Here is a 25,956-nt window from a genome sequence, read left to right on the forward strand (position 1 = left end):
AAATAAACTACTGCAGAAAATCCTTACAAGAGACCTGTTCTTCAATGCTTGCTTACAAGGGTGTAAAATTTATCTCGCCTTTCAAAATACCTGTTTTTACTTGATAATTAACCTTTCCAAATTTGTGACCTTTTATTGCTGCTGAAAGGATTACTGTCATTTCAGTCTACAAACGGTATGTTGTTTTGATGAAAGGTTTTGCATCTCTTGTTAAACGGATCATACAGTTGGTAGTCTTTACACACACTGGATTATCAGTACAAATTTCTTGTTGCTGTCTTCTTTACCCATTTGCATCAATGTTGAGACAGCCTCATCTTCTACACAGCGGATGTATAAATGCAGACTGTTCACTGACTTTTAAGGTATTTCCTTAAGTAAAGTAGGATTAGAAATCCGAAAACTAACACCTGACAAAGCACTTTCACATATAATGACTGATTTGCTCCTCAAAAATCCTGTGAAGTAAGTAGGGAATATGGGGTCGTCTCCATTTGACAGTTGAGGAAACGGAGCACAAGGAGAAGTGAAATGTTGTAACCAAAGTTGTGCAACGAGAAGGTGACAGGATCTACATAGAAGTTCTTATGCTACAGTGTCCCAGATATACCTGGTCACTATCATATTTTGGACCCTAATAAACATATAGATTCCTGGGCATTGATTAATTTTACTATCAAAAGTTTATAAACTCTGGTTATTATTGCTTTGGTTGGAAGAATCAACGTAGACGTAGAAAAGAATTTAATGAGATAGATTCTGTTTAGTTAGGCAAATCACACAGAAAGAAATCCACAGAAGCTAATTGTTTATAAAACTAAATAGTATTGAAGGAAAAGACAAGCTCTTTAAGAACTGTAGGACGCACTTGGAGAATTTTTTGTCACTGCTATACCCATTTTACTTTTCTCTCTGACCCAGAAAAGCATAGAATTTTTTTGTATTTTTTTATAGAGCTCTCTTAATAACCTAAGAAAACATTTTGACTAGGGTTGCTTGCTTCCTTTGGTGTACCATAACACATATCTAAACCCATTCAATGTGAAAATATTATTATTGTCTTTATAAACTACAGCCATGTTTCTAAGTCTTTCTTAAACCAGCTGTTTCTTCCTCTTTATCACATTCCCCAAAGTAAAGTAGAATAGGTCACAGTTGCCTAGATGGCCTGCCGAGAAGTGATAACAGATTAGGTCCCATAAAGGTTTGCTGCAGATTTCAGGTCTTGAAGGGTTGCCTTTACTGCTGTAAGTTGAAAGTGATACCAACATAGTATTTTTGTCTACCTTGATCTACTTGAGATAAATACAACTATGCTGGATTGAGGGACCTGTCTATGGGGGTCTTCATGTATCTGAAGTTATTTTAGCTTCCAAAACAAACAACAAAAAGTGATATCCAGTGAAAGAGAGAGCGCAGCAAACAGCTCAGGAGCCAGAACTGCAAGCACCTCGCTCCCCAGAACAACATATGTGGTGACGAATGACAAATTTATTTTTCTGCAAAGTTTGTATATATGTAAAACTGCTGAAGTGCATCAAGATGTCAAGTGCTTTTGGTGGCCACCCAGGCTGCCTTGAAAGATAACCAGATGAAAGCCCCACTCCAGTGGTGGATGGAGCAGCGAGGGGGCTTTCTAGGGACAGGCTAGCAGGCTTTAGCAACAAGCAAAGGGGGCTTCTCTGCATCCGTCAAATGCTAATAATCACTCTAAATGCTTGTCCCCAAAGTGAGCTGTAATAACACACTCTTTGTATTACTTCTGTTGATCAATTTGTTAGCCAGACTGATCCTTGGCATGTAGGTTCCCATTCCCTAAAGTATGATGAATATGATGGTAATCCTCCCCTCAGCCCTTGCCCCCAACACAGAAGCCTCTTTAAAGTTCTAGAACACTCATTTTGCAAATACTCATTTTTCAAAAGTTGCTCAAAAAGCAAATTTGTAATGTTTTTACCTTCTTAAGTCTACTTAATGGCATGGTTTACTTTCCTCTGAAGTTCAAAATTGTGAAAAACAGCTACTTTGTAGTTCTTTTTTATAAGAAACTAGTCAACATATCTTAACTAGCCTCATCTTTCTGCAAATCAAAAACTTGAAGAGGAGGTTACCCTAAGGGATGTATTTTGCTGAGAGAAGGCTAATGCTGAAAGGAGTTGGGAGACAGAAAATAATTCCAGAGACATCTTCATGTTTTCCCCCATGCCCACTACATAAAGAAATAAATGTATAAATGACTATCCCTTTGCTGTCCCGTCAAAGCTTTAAGAAAGCGCCAGTGGCTTTAGAATAAGTATCCCTGAAAGATAACTACTTTCTAGAAACTTTAATTCAGAAATATTTATGGTCTATTTACGCAAAAATGAGAAAAGTTAAAAATCAGTATAGTGAGGTTACACCAGTGTTTTAGTAATCAAAATATTCTCCAGTTGTGAATTTACTTAGGGAAGTAAATTCTTAAAACTTCTAAAAATACCAATGTTTCATTAAAAAGACACAGGAGCTCCTTGCTCAACACCACAGGTCTTTTCTTCTGCCTGAATTCTGATGGGCAGAGTAGATGCTTTGCTTTCTCTAAGTGGTAGCATAATACACTCTGTGGAAGGCATTTCAAGGGACATCTCTTGGCCTTGCTTCTTCCTTTACACTCATTATCATAATGATTTTTATCACTCAGACCGTCATCTCCTCAGCTGTAGGTTATTGTAGTGTGAAATGTCTGCATACAATTAGTTCAATTGGTTTAATCCTGTTGCTAATGAGGCCAAGGTCAAGGGTTTGATTCCACTGAGTTTCTCTAGTCCATAGCCACTCCTGACCCCAGTCAGATATCTTACATATGTGTCGTCTTAGTCCCCCGGAGAGCAGACCAGAAGGAAGGGAAGGACACATCCAAATTCAGTACCTCTGCTAGAAAATGTTCTCGAGTGTAGGCCTTACTGACAGTGGGTATTTTCAGTTTTTCCTTATCATGATGAACATCATATATAATGAGGAAAAATAACTTTTCTCCTCTATCATACATGCTGAGAGAAAAGCTAGAGCTTAGAGTACTGCACAGAGGATATTTATTTCCATGTCAGTATTTTATAGGGTGCTTTGTGGTATAGTAGGACCGGGTTCATAATCCAGGAGAATAGTTACGGGTCCAAGATGTTCGATAAATTATCAGGAGTAAAACAAACAAACAAAACAAAACAAAAACCAAACAGCTGCTGGAATGATCAGCATACCGCCATCGTTAGTAGACTTGATCATATTATGATGATCCAGGGTGAGCTAGACACCCACCTTCAGTAAAATGCTCTTCAATCTATTCTTCCAAGCAGAAGGGTGCCATTTAGTAAATTACATCTTCCCTGGCAATAAATGTTAGCCCAGTGTCCTGAAACCAGATCCCTTTTAGCTCTTCACAGCAAAATATGTCTTATTCATCACTGTCCCCCAAATTGAATTATTTAAGATAAAGTATTAATAAAAGTATTAGATATTCCCATTCAAGTATCATAATCATAAGAAAAATGCCCATGTTTTTGTGTAAAGGTCCTCTGAGTTGGCTCTCTCCTTCACACTTATTCATTTAGTCTAGATTCTGTGAAAAGCTAGGGGTAATTCATTGTTAACATTCTGGGTTTTTGTTTTGTTTTGTTTTTTCATTTGCTAAGAGAGCATAGTACCTCTGGAGCCACAGAGTTTATGAATCTGCCCTCATTAATCTTCAGATGTTCCACTTGAAAATGATTTCTCATTTCCTCATGTTCGTCCCCAGCTAATAATTCGTTGTAAAATGGAATCAGCCACCAGCATTGTTCATTAATTTCCCCTTCACATGGTATTGGTTTGCAGACTGTAATGCTAGAATACAGATCTTTTTTTTGAAAACGCAAACTCGAAATTTCTTCGGAATTGCACTTTGAAATTTTCCTGTGACCCTGCAGGCAAACATTACATTAAAACAAAATTTCTCATTTGCACGTTCAGTTATAAATATATCCAGAGTATGACAGTATTCCTGCATGCATAATATTGGCATGGAGATCTTGCCGCCTGATGGTAAATATATATATATCTCTCCAAAAAAAGATCTAGCCCCAAACTGTGAAAAGTTTGATTTAACAACTCAGTTTTCCTTCTCTTCTTTTTACCTCAAGCAGACTTGTTTAACACGCCTAGGCGATTTTCATCCATATGCTTAGACATTAAAGAATGAGGAATAAACTTATCTTTTGCCAACAGTGAATTGCTGAAGATGAGTAAATGCTGCTGCAGCCTTCATTCTGCTCCCCAATTTCTAATCCCTGAATTTTTTCAAAGAAAGATAACCTCCTTCCAGCTGCCTTGCCCCTCCCATGGAGCACCCTTCCCAGCTGCCAGGCCTCTTTTTTCTGTCCCCGCCCCCAACCCCCCCCCCGCCCCCAAACACACTCCCGTGGACATCTGCTCTTACTTGCCTGGTTCCCGAAGAGAAGATGTTTCCCAATAGCCTGGTTAGATATTGGCCTTGAAGAGTCTGTCTCAGAAATTTAGGGGTGATGCATTTCATCCAAAAGTTAAGTCAAGATTCTAAGACTGGTTTTAGGTATGAGGGGACCTACGTCAAGCTCACAGAAAATAAACTTTTGATCTTTTACGTTTGCTAGATAAGCTTCATTTGGTTGTCCCCAAATTCTTGTTCTTAGAAATCCTTGCAAACCTGCACCCGTTATACAATTTCTAAACTTCCACTCAGTTACTAGATGCCTTTATCACAAAATTGATGGTACCATAATCTGATTTGTTAGGTAAAAATCAAAACATTAAACATAATTAAAGGATGAGGTGTAGGAAAAATTCACCTACATATTTGAAAATGGAGGCTGTATTATTAGCATCAATTCAGTGCTGGATCATTGCATAGTGAGTCAGTCATTTATTATAGCATATAATGACCTTGCAATATTCAATAGATTGATTATTCAATCATATGTGAGTGACAATATGGTAAGAATTGTAAAACGACCAAAACTGGTGCCTGATTGTCTATCTCTTTCTTGATTCTAAGTTGTCCTTCTTAGGAAGTTATTGGTACTGTAGGAAAAAAATGCTGCATGGTGATCAGATAAGTTTACAAGTGCAACATATGGTAATGGGGAAGCTTGAAAATAGAGTCAATGCAGTAATAAGATTAATGCTGAGTTTGTATCATGTGTATTTCAAATGAGCCTTTTAAAATATCCAATACAATATGATCTCACTTTTACTGCAATTCTTAAATTTTGGTTAAAAATGGAAATCCCAAGCCAAAAAACTGTTTTTCTTTCCTTTTATTTTTGTCTATATATTTCCCTAGCATATTCGTATAGTTTCTAAAAATTCTTTTCCTATATTTAATCTTTCAAATCGGGTTTTCTACTATGACACCAAGTATTTCTAATGAGTCTTTTTATGTTTTTTTAAAGGTTTCCTTCAAACTACTGCAGATGAGTTTTGCTTTTACTATGCAAGGAAAGATGGCGGGTTGTGCTTTCCAGATTTCCCAAGAAAACAGATCAGAGGACCAGCATCTAACTACTTGGATCAGATGGAAGAATATGACAAAGTGGAAGAGATGAGCAGGTTCATAAAGATAAATACTCGTTAATCTTAAAAAAAAAGCCCAAACTGACAAATCTTGTGGTTTTGACAGTCAATCAACTGTCTGTGCTTATGTCCAGCAGCTGTGTCCTCCAGATTTTTTTTTTCCTGGTAGTTTGCTTCTCTAAAATCATATTAGCTTAAATGCTTTTAATGTTTAGGCTACTAATCTTCTCTATGGCTCATAGGCTTCTCTATGATTCATGTGAATTTTATGAATATAGTTTTAAACTTGAATTTTATGATTGTTATTAACTTAGGTGCTGTGGAAATATTCAGCACAATTATTATTAGCAAATCAGGGTTTTATAAGTAGATCTTAGATCTTTCTCTCTGACTGTCTTTCTGTAAGGTTTAATTATTGTGAGTAAAGCTAATTTAATTATTGTCACTGGAAGATGAGATATTGAGCTTAGAAAATTTTAAAATACATACATGTTTTGATTCTCTCTTTTACTTTCTTAGAAGGCTCTTTTGTTTTTTTCCGTTGAAAAGAATGTAAAAAAATCATATTGTGACCTTGGGTTAGCAGCCCTTAATGAATATCAAAAACATTGATGCCTAGAGGAAATATATTTTGAAAAGGATGCTAAATGCATCCCTTACTTCCTTCATCTCAAGAAAAGCTTACTGGTTTTCTTTAATTTGTTTAGAAAGCACAAACACAACTGCTTCTGTATTCAGGAGGTTGTGAGTGGGCTGCGCCAGCCTGTCAGCGCCCTGCATAGTGGGGATGGCTCGCACCGTCTCTTCATTCTGGAAAAAGAAGGTTACGTGAAGATACTTACCCCTGAAGGAGAAATTTTCAAGGAGCCTTATTTGGACATTCACAAACTTGTTCAAAGTGGAATAAAGGTTGGCTTTTTAAATTTTATTTATCTTTGCTCTGGCTATGTTGATTTTGTTTTAGTGTTATCCTCACTGGAGGTATTTCTTTGTAATAAAAGAAGGAATATTTAAGGAGAAAATAAGGAGACAACATAAGGGAACAATAATTATGGCAACTGAATCGGGACAATGACATTAAATTTTTAATGTTATTTGGTGACTATTAACCAGTACAATCAGATTGATATTTTGACATGCTTTCCCCATGTAATTTGCACATTTAAAATAATTCTTGGTTTTATAAAGTATTTGTTTAAATATTGTTTAACAGGCATAATACTTAGAATTGTATATCAGCATTTGCTACTAGAAACAAAGAGGTCTTTTGGTTATTTTGGCACTTGCAAATCATTCTTTTACTGCATCTGTTTTTGAGTCTGTGTCATAAAAAATGCTCCTTTTACTGTGACTTCCTTGTACAATGTTTTTACAGGTAAGTCAAATATTTTTATCTATAATTGGCCATCTTTATAATATATAAGCACATCTATTGCCTTCTTTTTCAATTCTCCAATTGGAGTTCTCATATTAAATAATCTAGTAGGTATACAAATAAAATTATTTTGAAGTTTCTTTCACAAGAGGGTAACACAGTACAATATTAGCTGTACTAAGCCGTCAAGCAAATTGTCGCATTCTAAAATTCAGACACATTTAACAGCTCATGACTATTTTAGAATGAAACAAAATATCTGCATAATTTGGGAAGAACTGGTTATCTTTTTCATTTCTTGACTAGAAAAAAAAATCAAAGGAGGATTTCTACCCTTCTGCTTATATAGAAATAAACTCCTTCTTGCTTTGTTGAATTCTACTCAAAGGTAAGAACGTCAAAACCAGAAGAAACAAGTCAGAAAACATATAAATATATTCCTGATATGTATCTATTCAGTACCTACCATGTAAAATAATTAGAATGACTCAATTAGAATACAAGGAGTGCCTCATTGTTGGGACCACCCAACCTCAGGCTCATGTTTTGGCAGCATCACCAAGACATGCTGCCTAAGAGAAGTACCTTATGGTATTAATGGTCCTTTAAGGAAAAGGACTTTGGCATCAAGACACAGATCGTTTGGAAAATCTGTTTAACTCAGTATTTTCAACTTTCTCCCAATGAAAGTTTTCATTAGAATTCATGGCAAATAATCCAAAGTCTCTTAAAATGAAGCATTAGTGTTTTGCATATCAGAATTCAAGAAATACGTTCTGAACTGCGTTCTGCTAACTCACTGCCAGTGGTACCCAATGAGCAAAGAATAAAGATGCAGCAACAAGTGCATTACTCACCAGCAGTGTGTTTTTCTTAATTATGAAAGTGCAACATGCTCTCTATAAAAGAAAAGAAATTGGGGAAAGTATTTAAAAATTCATCACCTATAATCCTGTCAATGAAAGAATATCACTATTAACATTTTGATACACTTTCTTCCAGTTTTTATATTAAAATTAAATCAATTTTTCCTGACTATAAAGGTAATACAGGTCTCTATTAATATGTGGAAACACACCAGAAGAACATGTTTTCTTGTAGCTTTTTTCCTAAGAAACTTTAAAATAAAATTGAAATCAAGTCATATATATATCTTTTTAGCCTTCTTTTTTCACCTAACAATATGTTATAACTACATTACCAGATTTGGAAACTTTTCTCAAAAACTTAGTTTTTCTCTCTTTTGAGTGTTCCATTTCCTTATTATGAGACATTTAGGATAACTGCAGTGTTTTTATCATTGTAAATTGTGTTATTTATCATTCTTGTATATATTCTTTAATCTGATCATAGATGACTTCCTTAAAATTCATTCATAGAAAGACCATCACTGAGTTGAAGGAAGTACACCATGATATACATTGCTAATTTGCTCTAAAATATAATATATTTTCAAGTATTTGAGATAATAATATATGATTTTCAAATATTATTTTAGTAAAAATGTTGGTATTAAAAAGATATAAATGTAGGTGAAAGAAATGGGCTTAGAATACTTGAAAATTTTGTTGTGAGAAACTGGTGTTCTTATTTCTACTTCAATTTAACTGCCAAAAGAATGTCTCCTTTTCAATTAGAGTGACTTCAGAATCCCTCTCTTTTAATTTATGCCCATTCATTGGGATATGGAATGAAAGTTTATCTTCTCTGGCATTGAGACGTTTCATCATGCAATAAAGTTGTACAGACCAAGTTATGACAATGCCATGTTCTGCAGGCCTCTAGAAATTCTGCAGAACCCCTTTGACCCTGCTTTCCCAGGAGAGCTCCAGGGCTGCTGGGGCTTGAAATAAACTCCAAAATCCATTGTTCTACAGATGTGGAATACATGATTCTACAGATGTAGAGTTACAGAATATGACATGTTTTGAAGTGCATTATTTTGAATTCCCTTAGTATTTGGCACTAGGGATCAATAAGGTAGGAATCCATCACATGGATATTTGAGCGTATACCGTGTAGTGAATAACAAGACCACATCCTTATCCCCCAAGTAGGTTCTACTATAACTGGCCTTTATCTCAGTCTCCATGGAACTCCTGTCACAAGTCATGGATTGAAAGTGTTAGAAGAGGCTACTGTTGGTGTGGTGGGGCAGATGCCAACACATTCATGAGTTGACCGTTCCATTAATTTTTGGGGTGTGCCCCTCAGAGACTTCTGAAGTCAAAATACTTTCACAGCAATTTCACAGTAATTTTTTCAACCTTCTTGATATATGAATAGATAGTGTGTTCATGGCAACATTCTATGTTTGTTAATCATTTTGCATAAATAATGCAAATAGGAGTTTTCATAAATTATCATGTATATTACTTATTCTCTATTCTTTGTTTGAAAATCCTAAGAGAAGGAAAAAAGCTATTTTAACAGACCAAAGTATTGATTGCAATACTGAGATAATAGAATTAATAATGTATACTAAACCTAACCTTCATATCTTTGAAATGAAAACAAGACAAACCACAGTGACAGTCCCCCACAATATTAATTAATGACCAGTATGAGTATATTACATCAGACATAAAGATGAATTCCTGATTATTAGAGTTTCTAAAGGCTAGTGCTGGCTATAAGGGAATCTAGATTTCCTTTTCTGCTAATTGTCAATTAAGAATTGACGGTGATTTCTGTCACATGGTAAAGGACTGACCTTTTTGTGGCAGGGAGCTGGATTTCGTTGAGCTCCTTAAACCTCAACCAGCTCTGCTTCTTATAGCGACCATCAAAGAGCCAGTCATTCAGGGAACTTGGACAACTCCTCCCTAAATGGGTCCTGACTGAAACTAAAAATATAACGTCTTGTTTTTAAACACCCAGATTGTGCTACTTATATTGTAGGAGATTTCAGTATCCTGTGAGCATAACTGTCTACGTTTACTAAGCAAAACTTATATGCAAAAATGCAAAGCACAAAAAGTAAGGAATTGACTTGTTTTTGCTATAAGAAATAAATCGTGGAGTTGGATTAATGGAATAAATTCTGTGCCATATGAATTAAAGCTGTCATTCCATTAAGGAAGAGATGATGCCATTCACAACAGCTCAAATCCTAGAAGACTGAGCTTTGTGAAGTTGCCAAGTAAAGAATGAGTCAGAAATATGTTTTAAAAATATGTAGTGATTTGAGAGATGTCTGGCAATAGTGCATTGTACAAGCTAACCACTAATACCGACACTGTAAAGAATGGCTCAGGTGTCCAACTGGTGAGCAGACTCTCAATTAATCTTCATTTTGTGTGTATGTATGGGGCGGAGGTTGCATGTACATTGTTTGTTGCTGCTGTTGTTTTATCCCAAAGAGAGAAATTCCAAGATACTGGTGATTTGAAATCTTTCAGTTGAGCTTATATCTGAATTTTGAATCAGAACTTCTGGCAAGTGCTAGAACCAGCTTCATCTATTTCATCTATCTGAAGTCCTTGGGAATGATAGCCCAGAGGTTCTCAAGAATGGCTGCACAGTATAATTGCCTGGGAACTTCAAAAAGTTCCATGGCCCAAATTAAACCAGAATATCTGGGGTTGGGATCCAGGCATTGGTATGTTTTTATAGCTTCTCCAGGTGTGATTTCAATGTGTAGCCAATTTGAAAACCACTGGTCTAAACTAAGCCAGCCCCTGGGTCAGTTAGACGTTGAATGAGACATGTTTGTCTCTACCCACTGTGTGCCCAAGTCCTGTTACTGAATGACCACTGGGAGCAAATGATTGGACACCAGTTGTCATTTGTCGTGTACCTTTTCTTATTTACTTGGCCCACGCATATTACTTGCGTACTTGGAGAGAGGAGAGAGTTAACTCTCGCAACATGTAAGATTCTTGATATAAAGTTTTGAAAAATGATATTTAAAAATCTTAACAACTAATTCTAACTGGACAATTGCTTTACCCATTAAATTTTTGTTGACTTGGGGTTGTTGTTTTTTTGGGTTTTTTTTGAATCTAGTATTCAGCTAGTTGGCAAAACTTACCATTTTGTTCCAAAAATATGTAGTTTGCTATTAGATCTGAAAACTCTTGTAAAAAATGACAAGGACACCAGAAGTTACTCTAGTGTAATTTTACTAACTTCCCCTGACTCCCAAAGATCTGAAAGTCAGTCTTGGCTTTGCATATGTGCAGCAGTAGAGACAAGCCTGCACCTGTCACCTACAGGGTGGCCTGTCAAGGAAACCAACAAGCACCGTTCTCTGCCACTCAGTTATCATGACCAATGAGAGGACGGAGGGCTCACAGCCGCAGCAGCCCTTTCGGCTTGCAGTGTGCAGGAGACAAAGCTGAAAGACTTGTCTATCATTGGAACAAGTGTGACTGGACTCCTGTCCCTCTCTATCTACTTGGATCCTCATTTCAAAAGATGCTTTTCGAAGCAGTCCTTTTACTGGAGGAGGAGAGGACGTAAGGCTGAAAGCTGCCGATTGTCCGGGTGACTGAGCCCATTGAGGTGGGGCTCTTGAGAGACAGCGACCCGGGCACCCGGGAGCCACAAGAGCATGTGGAGAAGGACGCAGGGTGCGCCGGGGCAAGCCCTCACAGGGCAGCCTCTGATTTCACATGCTTGTAAATCACACGCATAATTATGAGCATCGAAAGTTTAGTGAAATCCAAGTGCTCGTCAACCCGTTGGAGCTGATGTCCTACTTTTCTGAAGTTTGTCACAGACCTAACTTTTCACATTTTCCTCTCTTTAATCTGTGATCTTATAGCAGCCCATGAAATGTTAGTGTATTTTTTGTTCGAGTGAAATGAGTCAGAGTGGATGAGAGAAGCAATTTACTTTTCAAAAGTAGTATTGGAAACATAGCGTGCACACATATACATATGGTGATGATTCGGCCGTGTATCAAATCCCTCCTGAGGAAAACTGTTAGAACTCTGCTTTTAAGCATGCTTTAGTTTGGAAGAAAGCATGTGTTGAGCTGAAAGAAAGCAGCAAAATGTATTTAGTAAATATTACAATAGAAGATTCACTATTTGGAATATTTTTGTATACTTGACATTGTAAAGATTTTTGACCTATCAGATTACTGCATTAGACATTAGTAAACCTCAACTAAGAGAGAATTTCTATAGTGGTGGAAATAACCATTAGATAAATTCATTCTAAAAGTGGTAGAGAACTAATTGAATAGTCTTCTCCAACACAAAAACTTTAAAATGCCTTTCTTTTTTGGTAGTTTAAAATTCTGGATCCAAACTGTTAAGTTAGAATGTTAACAAAACGTCAATCTGAAAGTAAAATTTTTGACTACAGTTATTTTTTCTATCAAGGTAGGAATGATACAGTATTGAACCCAACTCTCTTTATTTTATTGAGTGTTGCTGACACTTTACGTCAAAATGCCCTGTATGCTCTAAAAATTTTGTTTTTCATTTTTAAAGAAATTTAATCTCATTGTAAACCTACTGTAGATGTCCACAGAGAATTTATTTTTTGTAAAGCAAAAAGTCCCTTGGTCATGTGAAATAATCTCAGTGTAATTTTCTGTTTGGTTAGATCAGTTTTCATTTCCGGTGTTCTTATTTCTTTATTTTGGCATTTGCCATTCTCTTGATAAAACATTTTAGTAAATATAAATGTGCATAGATATAGTAGCTGCCAGTATAAGCCCATTTAATCTATAACTTATTTTTCCTCACACTGCATGTTTTTACTGGAGTGGTGTATGCGATGTCCCTCCAGTTGAGTAGAGAAAGGCCTGCCTTCTATATTTGAGGCCCCATAAGTCACAGCTGAGGCGAGGAAAGTTTTCACATTAATGTCTTTATATTTATCTAAGATTTGAAGAGTGGAAGAAATAGAGCCTATAAATCTCAGAAGTCCTATGGTAATCATTTAAAACAAGATAAAAACTAAGAAGTCCAGACTCTAGAGAAGGGCTCTGCCCCCTTTCAAAAGCATCCATCTGAATGTGGCCCCCACCACCTCGCTGTATCTGCCTAGAAAGAAGAAAGAGAAGAGCTATTGGGGATATCAGTTGGTATTGCTTTCCAGTGGCTGTATTATCTACTAGAAAGGAAATAGTGGGCATCACAAAACTATCTCTAAGTGGTAGAAGGTAGTACAGCACTCTCTTTTAGAGACATTCAATAGCTCTTCTTTCCCAATACTGTGGTCTTCAAGCAAGCCATGTTGTTAGCAAGAATACTCTGGTCTTCTTTCTTGCTAATCATAGCCACCATTTTTTTAAGCACTTACTTGGCTGAGCCATTACATAGATTACCTCTGTCATCCTTACAGTAACAATATGAGGCAGGTATTAATATCCCATTTCACGGATGAAGAGCCTGAGGCCTGGAAGTTAAGTAAACTGCCCAAGATAACACAGCTAGCAAGTCTCAGAGCTGGATTTCCAAGGCAGTTGTCTGTTGCCATGCTCTCAACCACAGTGCTCTGCTGCTGTATGCTTCTGATCAGCGGCACCGCCTAGGAGGAAAAACCGGGGACCTGTTCAAGAAAAAGAGATTGGTGACGGTGGGTGTTATCGCCCTCCGTGCAGCTCATCCTGGCTGGCAGGACAGTGAAGCTGAGGGCCTAGGCCTAGCGACAAGCTTACAGACTTGGGTTCCAGTTACTGCACCCACACCGTTTGCTGGTTGTTTGGCTCTGGGCAAGATATTTAACCTCTCTAGACCTGGTTTCTTCATCTGCAGAGATAATAAGGTTGCACCTAACACTTTGCATGCACGATGTCACCAGAATCTGAAGTCCTTTGTAAGCATTAGCTGTTATCATCATCCATCATACTAACATGAAAAGGGGGTGAAGCCCCCAGAATGACTCACAAGCTGCAGGGGCTAGTGGTGACTCTACTCTCTGGTATTTAACAGCCCCCTTAGTATGGGATTGGATGATAATTTATGAAAATTCTCTGGTAGTGTGAGCATTATTCCCACCAAAACTGTATGGCAGTCCCATGGAAACAAAGGTATAATGATGTATGTGTGTGGGTTTTCTTTAATTCAAAAAGGTAAACCTAGAATATATTTTAATTTAAATGTATAACTAGAGAAAGACAGCACCTTCGTTTATACAGCATCACCTTTTGACATTGGGTGTATGGCATTGCTACCTACCTCATTATGCAGAAGCCCCCAGTTCTGGAGTTTCTCAGAGCATATGCCTCACGATGATGAAACACAGAGCAGCTGACCCATGAGTAGGCAGCAGCTTTTCATCAGAACTTTCTTGCTTTCATAGTAGTTTTTCTCAACCTGGATATTAGAGTAATGTAGGTCTTTTTGTGTGTTTATTTTGGAACATGGTTTGTGTCAATCTGCCATAGAGTTAATAAATTGTAGGATTTGCAAAGGAAATATACTGGGACTGAAAACTAAGAAGGCACATATTTTTGCCCACTAGTAACTATTGCTCAAAGCACAGATCTAGAATCTCAGGATTTGGGAGGGGAGCAATTGGGCAAAGTTGCTATAAAATTAACATGTAATGTCATGATACAGACAGTGTATTACTCAACAAAGTTTTTTTTTAAAAAAAAGAACAGATCAGTAAATTGTACCATGAAGTCAAGGAAGAGAGGACTTTAGAAGAAAGTTTCAAAGTTTCGGCAACCACTACCAGTCTATCAGTGAAATGTGCTGAGATCAGGTGCAAGAATATATAAATGGAATGATCTCAGCTACCTCCCTCTCAGACCCCAGGCTTCAAGAGACACTTTTCCTGTCACGTTAACTCAATATTTTACAGAAAGTTTCCTAAATCTCTGAGCATGACTGCCCTTTGGTTTGTGTCTAACTTCCTAAGACCAATTTGAGGAGTTTGTTATCTATACGTTTCTTTCGTTTATATATTTATATAATCAATATATAAAGATAATTATTTATACATATATAATATTTATATATAATAAATATGTTATCAATTACTACAATACATCTTAATGCATTTGTTGGTAATACTCATCAGTTGACATTTAGTTATTTTAAACTCTGTGATTATATTGAACTATTACAACATCAAGGTGGCCAGAACTGGGGACATTTCTAAAGTGTTTTTAAAAACTAGATCACTGCCTAGAAATTAAAATCATCTTTGGACTTTCCAATCAAAATATGCTTTGAAAAATAAGGTGCTATTTATCAAGACTATTCTGTAATGTGTTGTAATGAGAAAAGCTTGAAAAAAAATCTTCTTTCTAAATCGTGTAATTTTCTATCCCAGCTTGACTTTGTGATACCAGGTGACAGTGCATATGGTCACAGTGGCTCTCAGGAATTACCATCAAAAGGGAGGTAAAATTTGAATCCTTTTTCTAGTGAATTTCTTTTTACTCTATCAGGGCATGCCATATACAATTTAATTTTAAATTCATCCATCCATTCATTTTAAAATGTTGTACAAGTCCATAGGCCTAAACTTCAAATCACAGAAAATCTATAAAAAATAATTATTTGCTTAAGATAAAATATATGCTAGTTACTCTATCACACATATATATATTAGAACAAGAACAGAGAGAACATCAATGAATTTGATCTAAACTAATTCCATCATTGCTTGTAGTCAAAATTATTTAATCTGATTGTAGAACTAAATAACTAAATAAACTAAAGCTAATAAAAAAATAAATCATTATGACAAAGGATCTTAAAGGTTTATATATTGCCACAAAATTCTTGACAAAAGAACATTTCTTTCAAATATTCAAGTATTGAATATTCTGGCTTTCTCTTTACGAGTAACTTAATTCTTTACCTTTTTAAAAAAATATTCTAATAAGCTGTTTCTAAACCAGCCTCTTATCCTAAAGCACCTTTGATCCAAATGGATCATGAACTTAAATAGAATGACATCTGTCCTCCGGCTATTTCTAGATAGGGAAAACACATCTGTTCTAAGAACCCGCAGCCAACAGTGTGAAACTGTTCAGAAGAGATGCTTATAAAAGGAAAAGACTGTGTATCCAGGGTGAATGGAAAATGCTTGGAGTTGGAAAAAAATTAGGAAAGCACTGCTCTTAAGAGGATAAAAAGATAACCAAATTTAATTCCCGTTAAATTCTTAGCCTTTCTGTGAAAGATTTGGTGCTGAGTCTCCCACAGTGCAAACAGCTTTGTGGAGGGATGTGAACACACCTGTTCAGGAAAAGTGAAACAAAACTTGAACTGACTTCCCTCCACACACAGGTCACCAAACATCTGTCATAAGTTATCAATTACCAGCTTAGACTGGACTCCAGCCTGTGACCTGAGGTTGAGAAAGCCACGTAGCTCATTCTCTCTTACCCAGTCTGTGGTTTTTTTCCCTGTACCACCATTAAAGCTTCTGTTTAAATCTCCAGGGGTTTGGAAGATCAGGTTGACCTCATGACATTAATAATGGATTTACGCCCAGGGTTTCTATGCACATCACCCTGCGGCTGATGTTAGGATATTGTGACTTGCAGTAACGGAGCCAGCTCAAGAAAGATTTACCCAATAGTTGGCATAGTTCCTTAATTGCGCAAGTTTCTTAATTGCAACTTAAAGACAGTGTCTCCTTGTCTAAGGAAGGTTGTGTATGTGTGTGTGTGTGTGTGTGTGTGTGTCTATTTTAAGATTCTGGCTTTGGTAAAATGTCAATACATATAAAACTTCTGCACAAAAACAAGGAAGAAGTCTTATGGGTGTGGCTGCCAAGGTGAGCTTCTTCCCTTGTAAATAATTAATTATTAGAGGTACTACTAAGTAAAACTTTGGGTGACAGCATCAGTTGTCAACATCTTTGATCCCTAATGTGTCAAGGTCCTATACTATCCCACCTCAGTTGGGTGTGTGTGAGAAATGATCGCTGCATGGCTGTAGCTCTCACCCACTGCCAAGAGAACGACACCAGTTTGCCAGTGATGTGTGACTTGGAGCGATCTGCTTTACCTTCTGGGATCTCTGCGTCCTGATCTTTGAAATCAGAAGACGAGGCTAAATGATACCTTAGGTCCTTTCTAACTCTAGAATTCTGTGAAATAGAAAGGAGTGTAAGTCTCCAACTGTTTCCAGGAGAATCATGGTAAGGAAAGGGGTCAGTGTGACTCAGGCACTGGAAACGCCCTGAGTGCCCAGGCTCAGAGTGGGGCGCTTACTTTGCTTTATTCTGATTATTTTTTTCCTTAGTACTGATATAGAAACCCAGTCAGTGTCCCCCTGCGCACCCTGCCACATTACAAATAGGTGCACTCACCTTTCTATATGGTCACCATTGCTCCAGTTAAACTTTTAAAAGCTGAGTAACTCAGCATGAAGTGAGACTTCAGGTTTCAGTGAACAGCAGGATCATGTCTTTAACGTGTGGGGATCACAGGGTGATAAGTTTTCAAACCTGGGTTTGAAGGTGAAGATACACCATGACCTTGAAGTGGGCAGGCGTGGTGTGTTAGCGGGGAGACCAGTATAAAGCTGAGTGAAGGAAGAGGAGAATAATTTTAGGAAATAAAGTATTGGAATTGAGCATCTCCGAGTTGGTGGGGTGTGCATCGCCCCAGTGTGCATCAGATAATGTAGCACCTTACGTGTTCTACTAAGGTCTTTGGCTTTTACTCTGAGTTTAATAGGAATCATTGGAGGATTTTGAACAGAAGAGTGACGTGATCTGACTTCAGCTTTTTAACCAAGATCAATAGCAGCCATGTAGAGGGTAGATTAGTTGAGGCAAGAGTGGAAGCAGGGATATAGGGAAGAGTTCTGACTTCTAGTCCAGCTCTGCTATGAATGTGCTTTGTGCCTGGGGTCCAGTCATTGACCAGTTGAGCTCAACTTTTGAGGATAAAGTGAGAGGATCAATAATAGCTGAGGTTCCTTTCAGGTCCAACTTTCAGTGGGTTAATATTTGTGGTAGAAGTTTACCTTATTAAACGTAAGCATTTGTACACATGGTGTTTACTGAATTTGTACCTTCTTTCCCATAAAGTGCAAATTTTGAAACTCAGTACCTTAGCCGCACAGGACATTTAATGGGTTCTGGTGAAAGGGTGTAAATTACAGGAAAATATCAATTGTGGTAGTACAAAGAAGAGGGCTCATTCTGTACCAGTTGTAAACAATAATTCATGAAAATGGTAACCACAACTAAAGACTACTTGTGTATACACACACCCCCCCCCCCCAAACGTTCCTCCTTGGGAAATGCACATTTAAATAGAGAAAGAGGATCAGGTAATTATTTTTTAAAAGGATAATTACACTTGGATTTAGATAAGAGGCCAAAATCAACATATCCTAAAGTCAGAGAGGATTAAAATGATGTCAGAATACAAAACTATGGACCTCTAATAAGGTAGATATGCATATGTTGTTGTAGGGAATTTCTAACTATTTAAAGCATAAAATAATAATCTTACTTATAAAATACCAACAATTCATTCAAAAATAGAATATTCCCAGATATCCTCAGTGCGTTTCTTCTTTGTTGTGGGCAATGGAACCTCATTTAACTAATCAGTCTTTCAGGCTATAAATTAAGCTGGCAAAAAACCATCTCCTTTTCTACCTGCATGTGAGTCCACAAAAGTTAATTTGGTTGTGGAGAGAGTAAACTAGATGTGAAAAATTGAAAAAGGAAAGAGGTTAATGCTTGATCATTTTACTTGCACATGTAAGGATTTCTGTGCTCTGTGTTTCCTTGAGAGAAATCCCATGGTGCCAATTAACCTAACTTATTCCAAAACAATTCTCTGTTTGGAAAGAATAATTTTCATTGTGGGTGTTCCTTGAAATTGTATGCCTCATCCCCTGTTATTACCAAGAAGTACCAGCTTCGTTTCCATGCACTGTATAGATTAGAGCCGTCTCCCACACACAGTGTCAGATAATCTGTTTTAATTTTATCCAATGCACACATATTTTAACCTTTAGTAATTTTTTTCAATGTGGAAAAGTCATCTCTACCTAATGTGAAACCAAATATTTCATGTCAAAATTATCAAAAACACTAAAAGCAGGAGATTTGTTTTAATCAGGAAATAGCTTTTCTTGCAACAATTTTAAAATAAGTCCAGTTTCTTGGCTTGGTTTAAATAGTATCTTCATTTTTCTTTGAAATAATGTGAATGCCTTTTTCCTCCAGTGTGAGACAAAACTGGACTAGAAAAGACTGAAAAGGATTTAACTAACATGGGAAATGCATTCCCCGTTTTATTAGGCTGTGCTGTCTATTCGGATTTCTGGAGTATTTTTTTAAAACCTAATAAATCAATTAACCAATATTCATTCTAAGATTTAATTTGGTGAATAGAATATATGTGCTTTTCATCAGGGCACACATCTTTTTTAAGTCTGAAACCACCACACACAAAGAATTTAATTCTGACAGACATTTGTTCTCAGCATAAATACTTTAGGGCCAATAGTTGTCCCCACTTAATCATGCTGCTTAAAAGTGAATTCCAGAAGACTTGAGGCCCCAAATGACCCTGGTAAGGTGAGTTGTCAGTAAATTACTTTTATGATGTGCCCTAGGGAAGCAGGTCTGCTAGAAACTTGGTAGGGAGCTGGCCCCCTCTTGCCTGTAGGGGGATGACCTTTAACTTTATCTAACCTCTGCATTTCTAATTCTAAATTTCTGGGAGGCATTTAGTCACATTGTTGGATAGTCGGATATCATATTAAAAGAGAGACCTCTCCTGTGCCCGTAAGATAGTTTTAGCCACACGTTTGTCATTAAACTTCAAGATGAAGCATGCCAGTAAGCTTTTTATTTCTATAATTTAATTTCTAATACCAAACATTTCATGAGTTGAAATATAAATGAGTTCAAAACAGATTCATAGTTAAATTATAACTGCCTTGGGTGACATTTGGAAAACACAGTAGAAAATGTAATCCCTGTAATTTTGCTAATTTGAATTTATTGTGGCACTTGAAAATTGGTGAGAGCCATTAAAGATGAATGAAGATATTGCATCAGAATGCATTTATTTTTTTCACAAAATATTAAGTTATTGAAAACAAGTCTTGTCAATTTTTTTGTTGTCTCCATACGAGAAAGCTTTTATTGTGCTTTTTGAGGATTATAATGTACATTGAAATTATCAAACATACAAATTTAAATTTGGTTTTGGATGACAACAATATACCCTTATTTGGCTATATTATACTGAAAACATTGGGAACTAATGCTTTTTTACAACATATGAAATGCAAAGAGATCATTAATTTCCCATTAATGATCAGGGCATAACTTAGGTAGACCCAGATGTTTATGTTTTAGTTCCATGAATGTCTAATTTTTCTTCTTTTCCCGTTAGTTTTGGATGACATTGAATGGGCCATATTTTTAATCCTTTCCTAAAGTATCTCATTGCTCAGTTTTATTGTCTGTAAGTACATTATATGATTTAAAAATATGTGTATATGTACATATTTACATACGTATACTAGAGGACTGTGTGGCTTTACACATTGCCAAAGATAAGCTTTTCAAAACAATTACACACCTGATTTTTAATCAGACAATGTTTAGGTATATAAATGCGTAGACTAAATGTAGAATATTTCTATAATCTCTTTGATTTATATTTCAGATTGTAGCATAAGCAAAGACAAACAGTTTAAGCTTTGCATATGATATCAACTCTTTGAGGAGATCAACAATATGCAGTTGTAGAAGCAATTAGTGTAACTTCAGTAATTTTTTAGTGGGGAAGAGAAGAGATCAGCAAATTCTTTCCTATAAACCAAAGGTTCTGGCTCAAGAGTGTATATAAACAAGATGTAAGTTTTAAATATAGCTTAAATGCCACCCAGGAGAGAAACTCAATGGTAAAAGAGTTGCCAGCAGACATGGAGCAATCTTTAAATGAGGGAGAAAATATTAAATTGGTGACACTAATGTTCGGAGTACCCAGGCATGTGCTTCCAAAAACTTCAGCACAGAAGATCCTCTTACCCCCATCCCCCCTCAGTTGTTTATCTTTGGATCTGGGAGATATAATAACAGTAAAGCAGAATGTAGATGTAATTCCTTGATGACCCTAAGAAGATTTTACTTGAGAAAATGACAATCAAACTCACAATTTTGAAACGAATTTAGAAACAATAGTTAAGAGTAAAATAAATGACACATCAGGACACTAATATTCTAAGGATCTTTGGCTGTTTCCTAATTGTAATCCTACCAAAAGCATTTGTGTGTCCTCATGTACACTCCTGGTGAGATATTACTAGGTGGTTTTTGTTTGTGTGTTTGTTTTTGTTTTGTTTTGTCAAAAATTCCACGTGAAAGTGTCTTGATGGTTTTAACGATTACAGCCGGTTCTACATTATCATTGTCTGGAAACTTGCTGTTCAATTACCAGTAGAAGTAAACATGGATCAGAAGATACATTCGTAATATGTGTTAGATGCTGAACAGGGCCCATCTCTGGAGCCGTCTCTGGAATCCAACCCAAAACACAGGACCTCGAGTGTGGAAGGTAGTTCGCCAAGGGATAATCAGTGCTCTGCCCATAGGGCTGGATGGTGAGCAGGAAAAGCAACAGGGATATGAGAAACTCAGATCTGGTGAGGGAGAGGAAACAGAATAAATGACGTGGTACATGCTATAATCAAAGTACAGCAAAAGTCTGGGAAATTTCAGAGGAAAAGACAGGTAACTTCATCCATCTGAGGATGGTGGCGCTTCACATAGAGAATGACTCTTATAGGGCATGGACAGAAAAGAGGGGAGAGTCTTTCATGCAGGAAACATCATGATGGGATTGAGATCAGGCTAGACATGTAAACTGAGGCAAAAGACAGTAGCCGTAAAGAGTCTTAGATACTCAGCTAGGGAGTCTGAGTTTCTTTCTCTGATAGAGAGCAAGGACGGTGATGGCCAGCCCCCAGTGATGTCAGGCTCCTGTGTAACTAGTTGGCTTCTTCAGGCTGCTGTGACTGCCCTACTTCCCCTTGTGGGGGATTTGGGAGCTTCTCCTTGTCTGGAAGACAAGGCAGCTTAAGAAATGAGTCTAGAAAGAAGTGAAAAAAGAATGCAAAGGGAGAGGATCTTAGGAAGAACAGAAACTCAATTCAAATGGGCTTAATCATAAAACAAAACAAAACAACTCCCAGCTTTGCTTCCCCCTGTGTTGGCTGCACTTTCCTCTGTGGTAGCTTTGTTCTTGGGCAGGCTCTGTAGCACAGATCATAGCAGCTCCAGGCTTACATCCTACCTGCTTAGCAAATCCAGGGGAACAGAAGCTGCTTTTCCATAAGAGTTCCAACGGAAGTCTTACAACTGATCTCCCTGGTTTGGGCCCCACAACCACCGTGGGGCCAGTCATGGGTCCCAGAATATATTGCTATGCTGATTGGCCCAGCCTGGATTATGTGCCCTTTTCTGGAGTCAGGGGCAGAGATCACCATAGTCCAAAGCACTGAACCCCAATGTGGAAGGGGTTATGCCCCAAAGGAAAATCAGAGTGTTGTTACTAGATGAAAGGAGAGTGGACATTGGGCGATCTAAACAACAGACATTCACTACTCATCGGACACATAAGACTACTTTGAATCAGAGTCCAAGCTCTTAATAGTCAATCCTGCCTTCCTTCCCTCCGCCTGCTTCCTATAACTGGGCTTCCTTGCGTGTCTTATTTTAGGGACATTTAAGTGTTACGAAACAAACCAATTAAAGCTTTCTGTTGGTACAGTATACCTAATTAGGTGGTGTTGTCTTAATGTTCACATGATATTAGTTTGTTGCTTATGTCTACTTTCATTTTTAAGACATGTAGACCAAGATGCCTAGATTCGATGTACCAATAAAATATGCATCAGGAAGCATTGCTGAATCACCAGAAGCAATGGGGTCAAAAAGACTAACTTAATAGCTTTTAAATTGCAGAAAATAACTCATCTCCAAAAAAGGGTAGCTGAGGCTTGTAAGATACACATCTACAAAACCCACAGTCCTCTCCTTATTTTGAAAGGCTTTTATAAAATTCCTATTTCTATTCCAACTATTAATCGTATTTATTAGTGAGTCACTGTAGAGTTTGGATCCACACGTGCAAGAATACCAGAAGTATGTAGGGAATTGCCTTTCGAAAGGTTTAAATAGAGAACATGAAAAATTTAATGAGAAGGTTTGGTATTTTTGTAACATATAATTTTGAAATATTTTGTACCTATGGCTCTACAGTTTACATTTTCTTTCCAATTATGTTAAGCTCCATTATGTTCAATTTAATTAACTTTGGTAAACAAGTATGACATGTTTTAATTCGTCTTTAGTCGTAGTAGTGTTATTAATGTGCTGTAGACTACTTGAAGAGTAATGTTGTCATTATTTTCTTATACTTGAATATTCGCAGAAGGCTGTTAGTATGCCTTTGTAGGTATTTAATATGCATATTAAAATCTGTTCTTGTTTGTTCACTTAAATGAAGGCAAGAGAATGTTTAAAAGGCACAAATCCTGACTCTACAAAGAATGTGTGTACTTTTATTTCTAACAGAAAAATCTTTAAATTAGTCATTTGTTTTCTCATTGAAAGCCTTTGTCACATTTAGACATGTTCTTCTTCAAATGCAATAAGAATTCAAAAATAAAAAGTTAATTTCTTTTTAATGAAAAAAAACTAGTTTATGTCTTACATGTTTCAGTTTTAAATAGGAATAGTATTACATAAGTGTATGACAGACTTTCCCTTTAGTTCTCTGGGCCTAAAAACATGCCTGTGTACTCACTCTCCCTGACTAAAAAAATTTCCCTTTTTTCCCTTAGCACATATTATATCACTGTCTGTTCTCTCCATTCCTTTTGAAAGCAGTGTTTAGTTGGTTTATGTGAAAGTTGAAATGACTTAACTCTTCTGTTTTATTTCACCACTCTGATTCCTTAAAACTGTTCATTCTGCCCTTGATTATGTCAAATAATGGGAGAGTATTTTTCTTTGAAACTGGCTTTTCACCCATAGGAAGTTCAGGTGGGATCCAGCCAGAGGATTGTTAACCAGAAGATGGTAATGTACTTTCTGTTTGATCAAAAAGCTGATAGAGCTGTGGAATTCAGCTCAGAGGAATGATCTGTTTTCTGAAGGTGTCTGTGAAGGAGCTTATTGAATGTCTTCCCTGTGCTTTGTAGATTTGCAAAAATAATATGGGTCAGCTCCATATGGGGGACGTGGCTATAGATGTGTCATTCATTCATTGATGGATTCCTTCATTGAGCTAATGTTTATTGGACTTCCAGTTGAGCCAGAGGAACTGGGAAAAGTCCAAAAATTCTGTCTTTGTATGTTGATGGATTACGATGAATTAATTGTAAACATTCAGATAGAGATTGATAGTATTAGAAAGAGAGAAAGATGGAGGAAATGAGGGCTTTTGGATTTGGGTCCCAGGGTTACTTTCTAAGCAGGTTCAAATATCTCCCCATTGACTTGTTCACTTATTTGTTATGAGGCTGTCTCCTTGTTTGCAATATTGACCTGAAAAATACTAAAATACATACAATTTCCATTTGTCCATAACAGGGAATGAGGACGCTTTATTAACTGAATATTTTGATTAACTAATAATTTAAAAGATACATGGTGAAAATTACCAGTTTTAAAAGAACGTACATGAAGTTGTCATGAAAAACATGTAAACACCACCAAGCACCATTTATTCTTAGATGCAAAATTTGAAATACTGTAGTATTCAGGTCATCATTAGAAATATATCAGGTTCACTATCCCTTATCATCCTTTACATAAAACCCTTGAGACTAGATAAGTTTCAGAATTCAGGGATTTTTCAGATTTATACTTGGTCAATATGATTCACATATTATGTATTACCTGACAACCCTGGTGGGGTCTAGGATAGCACCTTGTAATAAATATATTAATATGTCTGCGAAAAACTTCTGAATATTCTGAGTGGAACAAGTAAAGAGTATAAATTGGTTCACGATAGTTCAGGTCTAGTTTTGCTGGCAAATAAATTTGCACTCAATTTATTAAAAAGAGCTTTTGTTTTGCAAAGCTTTTTGGATTTCAGAATTGCCTAGAAGAGATTGTGGACCTCTTAGATCACAGCACTGTGCTTTACCATTGCATTGATCTGGTGGTCAGTTCCACATCAACTTTTAGGGACAGAGTTGGAAAGGCAAAAATGCTTCTGAGCTTCAAAGAAAAGAGCTATCACTAAGCACCATGTGCTTTTGTCATAAAAATCATAAAACTTTTAGAAGTTGAAGGGACCTTTGAAATCATTTTCATTCTACAGTTGAGGAAACTAGAGCCTCGCAAAATAAAATAATTTGAGGTTGGTTAGCCACAGAGAGTCACACTGACATTGAATTATATGTAAAATTAATCTTCATTATTTAACAAGTCTGATGTTTTGCTGTTAGTTTTCCTGAAATATTCATGTTTCTGAGTGACAGTGAACAGTGGATTAGAAACATGAAGGACAGAGGGGGCATCCTAGAGGCTGATTTACTGAGAAGTGGAAGCTGATGGCAGGGTAGGGAGCAGCAGATTTGTGGAGCGGAGAAAACTTCATACCATAGCTACCCTGAAGACAGACCGCACGACTATCGGATTGACGTCAGAATGACAAGACCTGTCGGTTGTTCAGGTGCTCTTAGTCAAAGGCAATGCAGGGGTTTTCCGTGAACACGAAGGGAAGGTCTAACCAACACTACTTGTTGTTCACCTATTCACCCTGCGTTAGATTTATTTCTTTCAAGACATCCCCATGTCAAAGCAAAAAAAGCGAATTGCATTCACTTCTCAATGATGTTTCAATTAAATGGAATTTCTTAAGAGAAGAGTGACAGGAAATGGCAGCTCTAGTGCTATTGATAATTTAGTTATTTTCAAGAAAAAAAATCTCCATGTGTGAAGCAAAATACAGATGAGATCATTTTTTAAAAGGAGGACACTAAGACAGTAAGAAAAAGTTAAAATTGTATTTACGAAAGCAAGGATGTTTGAAATATACTTTTTAAAGATCATCAGTCAAATGTTTACTAGTTTGACTTCTGTTAAAATTCAAA

At 36.7% G+C, this 25,956-nt stretch overlaps 1 protein-coding gene across 3 annotated transcripts in view; it reads left to right on the forward strand.

Annotated features, from left to right (window-relative positions):
- The window catches only part of HHIP (hedgehog interacting protein), an 85,802-nt gene that overhangs the window by 6,848 nt on the left and 52,998 nt on the right, over window positions 1-25,956 (forward strand). For all 3 annotated transcript variants that reach the window (XM_070504836.1, XM_014838113.3, XM_014838112.3), the window contains exons 3-4: window positions 5,439-5,595; window positions 6,267-6,468. In XM_070504836.1, the coding sequence (XP_070360937.1) occupies window positions 5,439-5,595; window positions 6,267-6,468 (359 nt within the window). The remainder of the gene's footprint in view (window positions 1-5,438; window positions 5,596-6,266; window positions 6,469-25,956) is intronic.

Source organism: Equus asinus, chromosome 3, assembly GCF_041296235.1.
Source record: "Equus asinus isolate D_3611 breed Donkey chromosome 3, EquAss-T2T_v2, whole genome shotgun sequence".
NCBI classification, from domain to species: domain Eukaryota; kingdom Metazoa; phylum Chordata; class Mammalia; order Perissodactyla; family Equidae; genus Equus; species Equus asinus.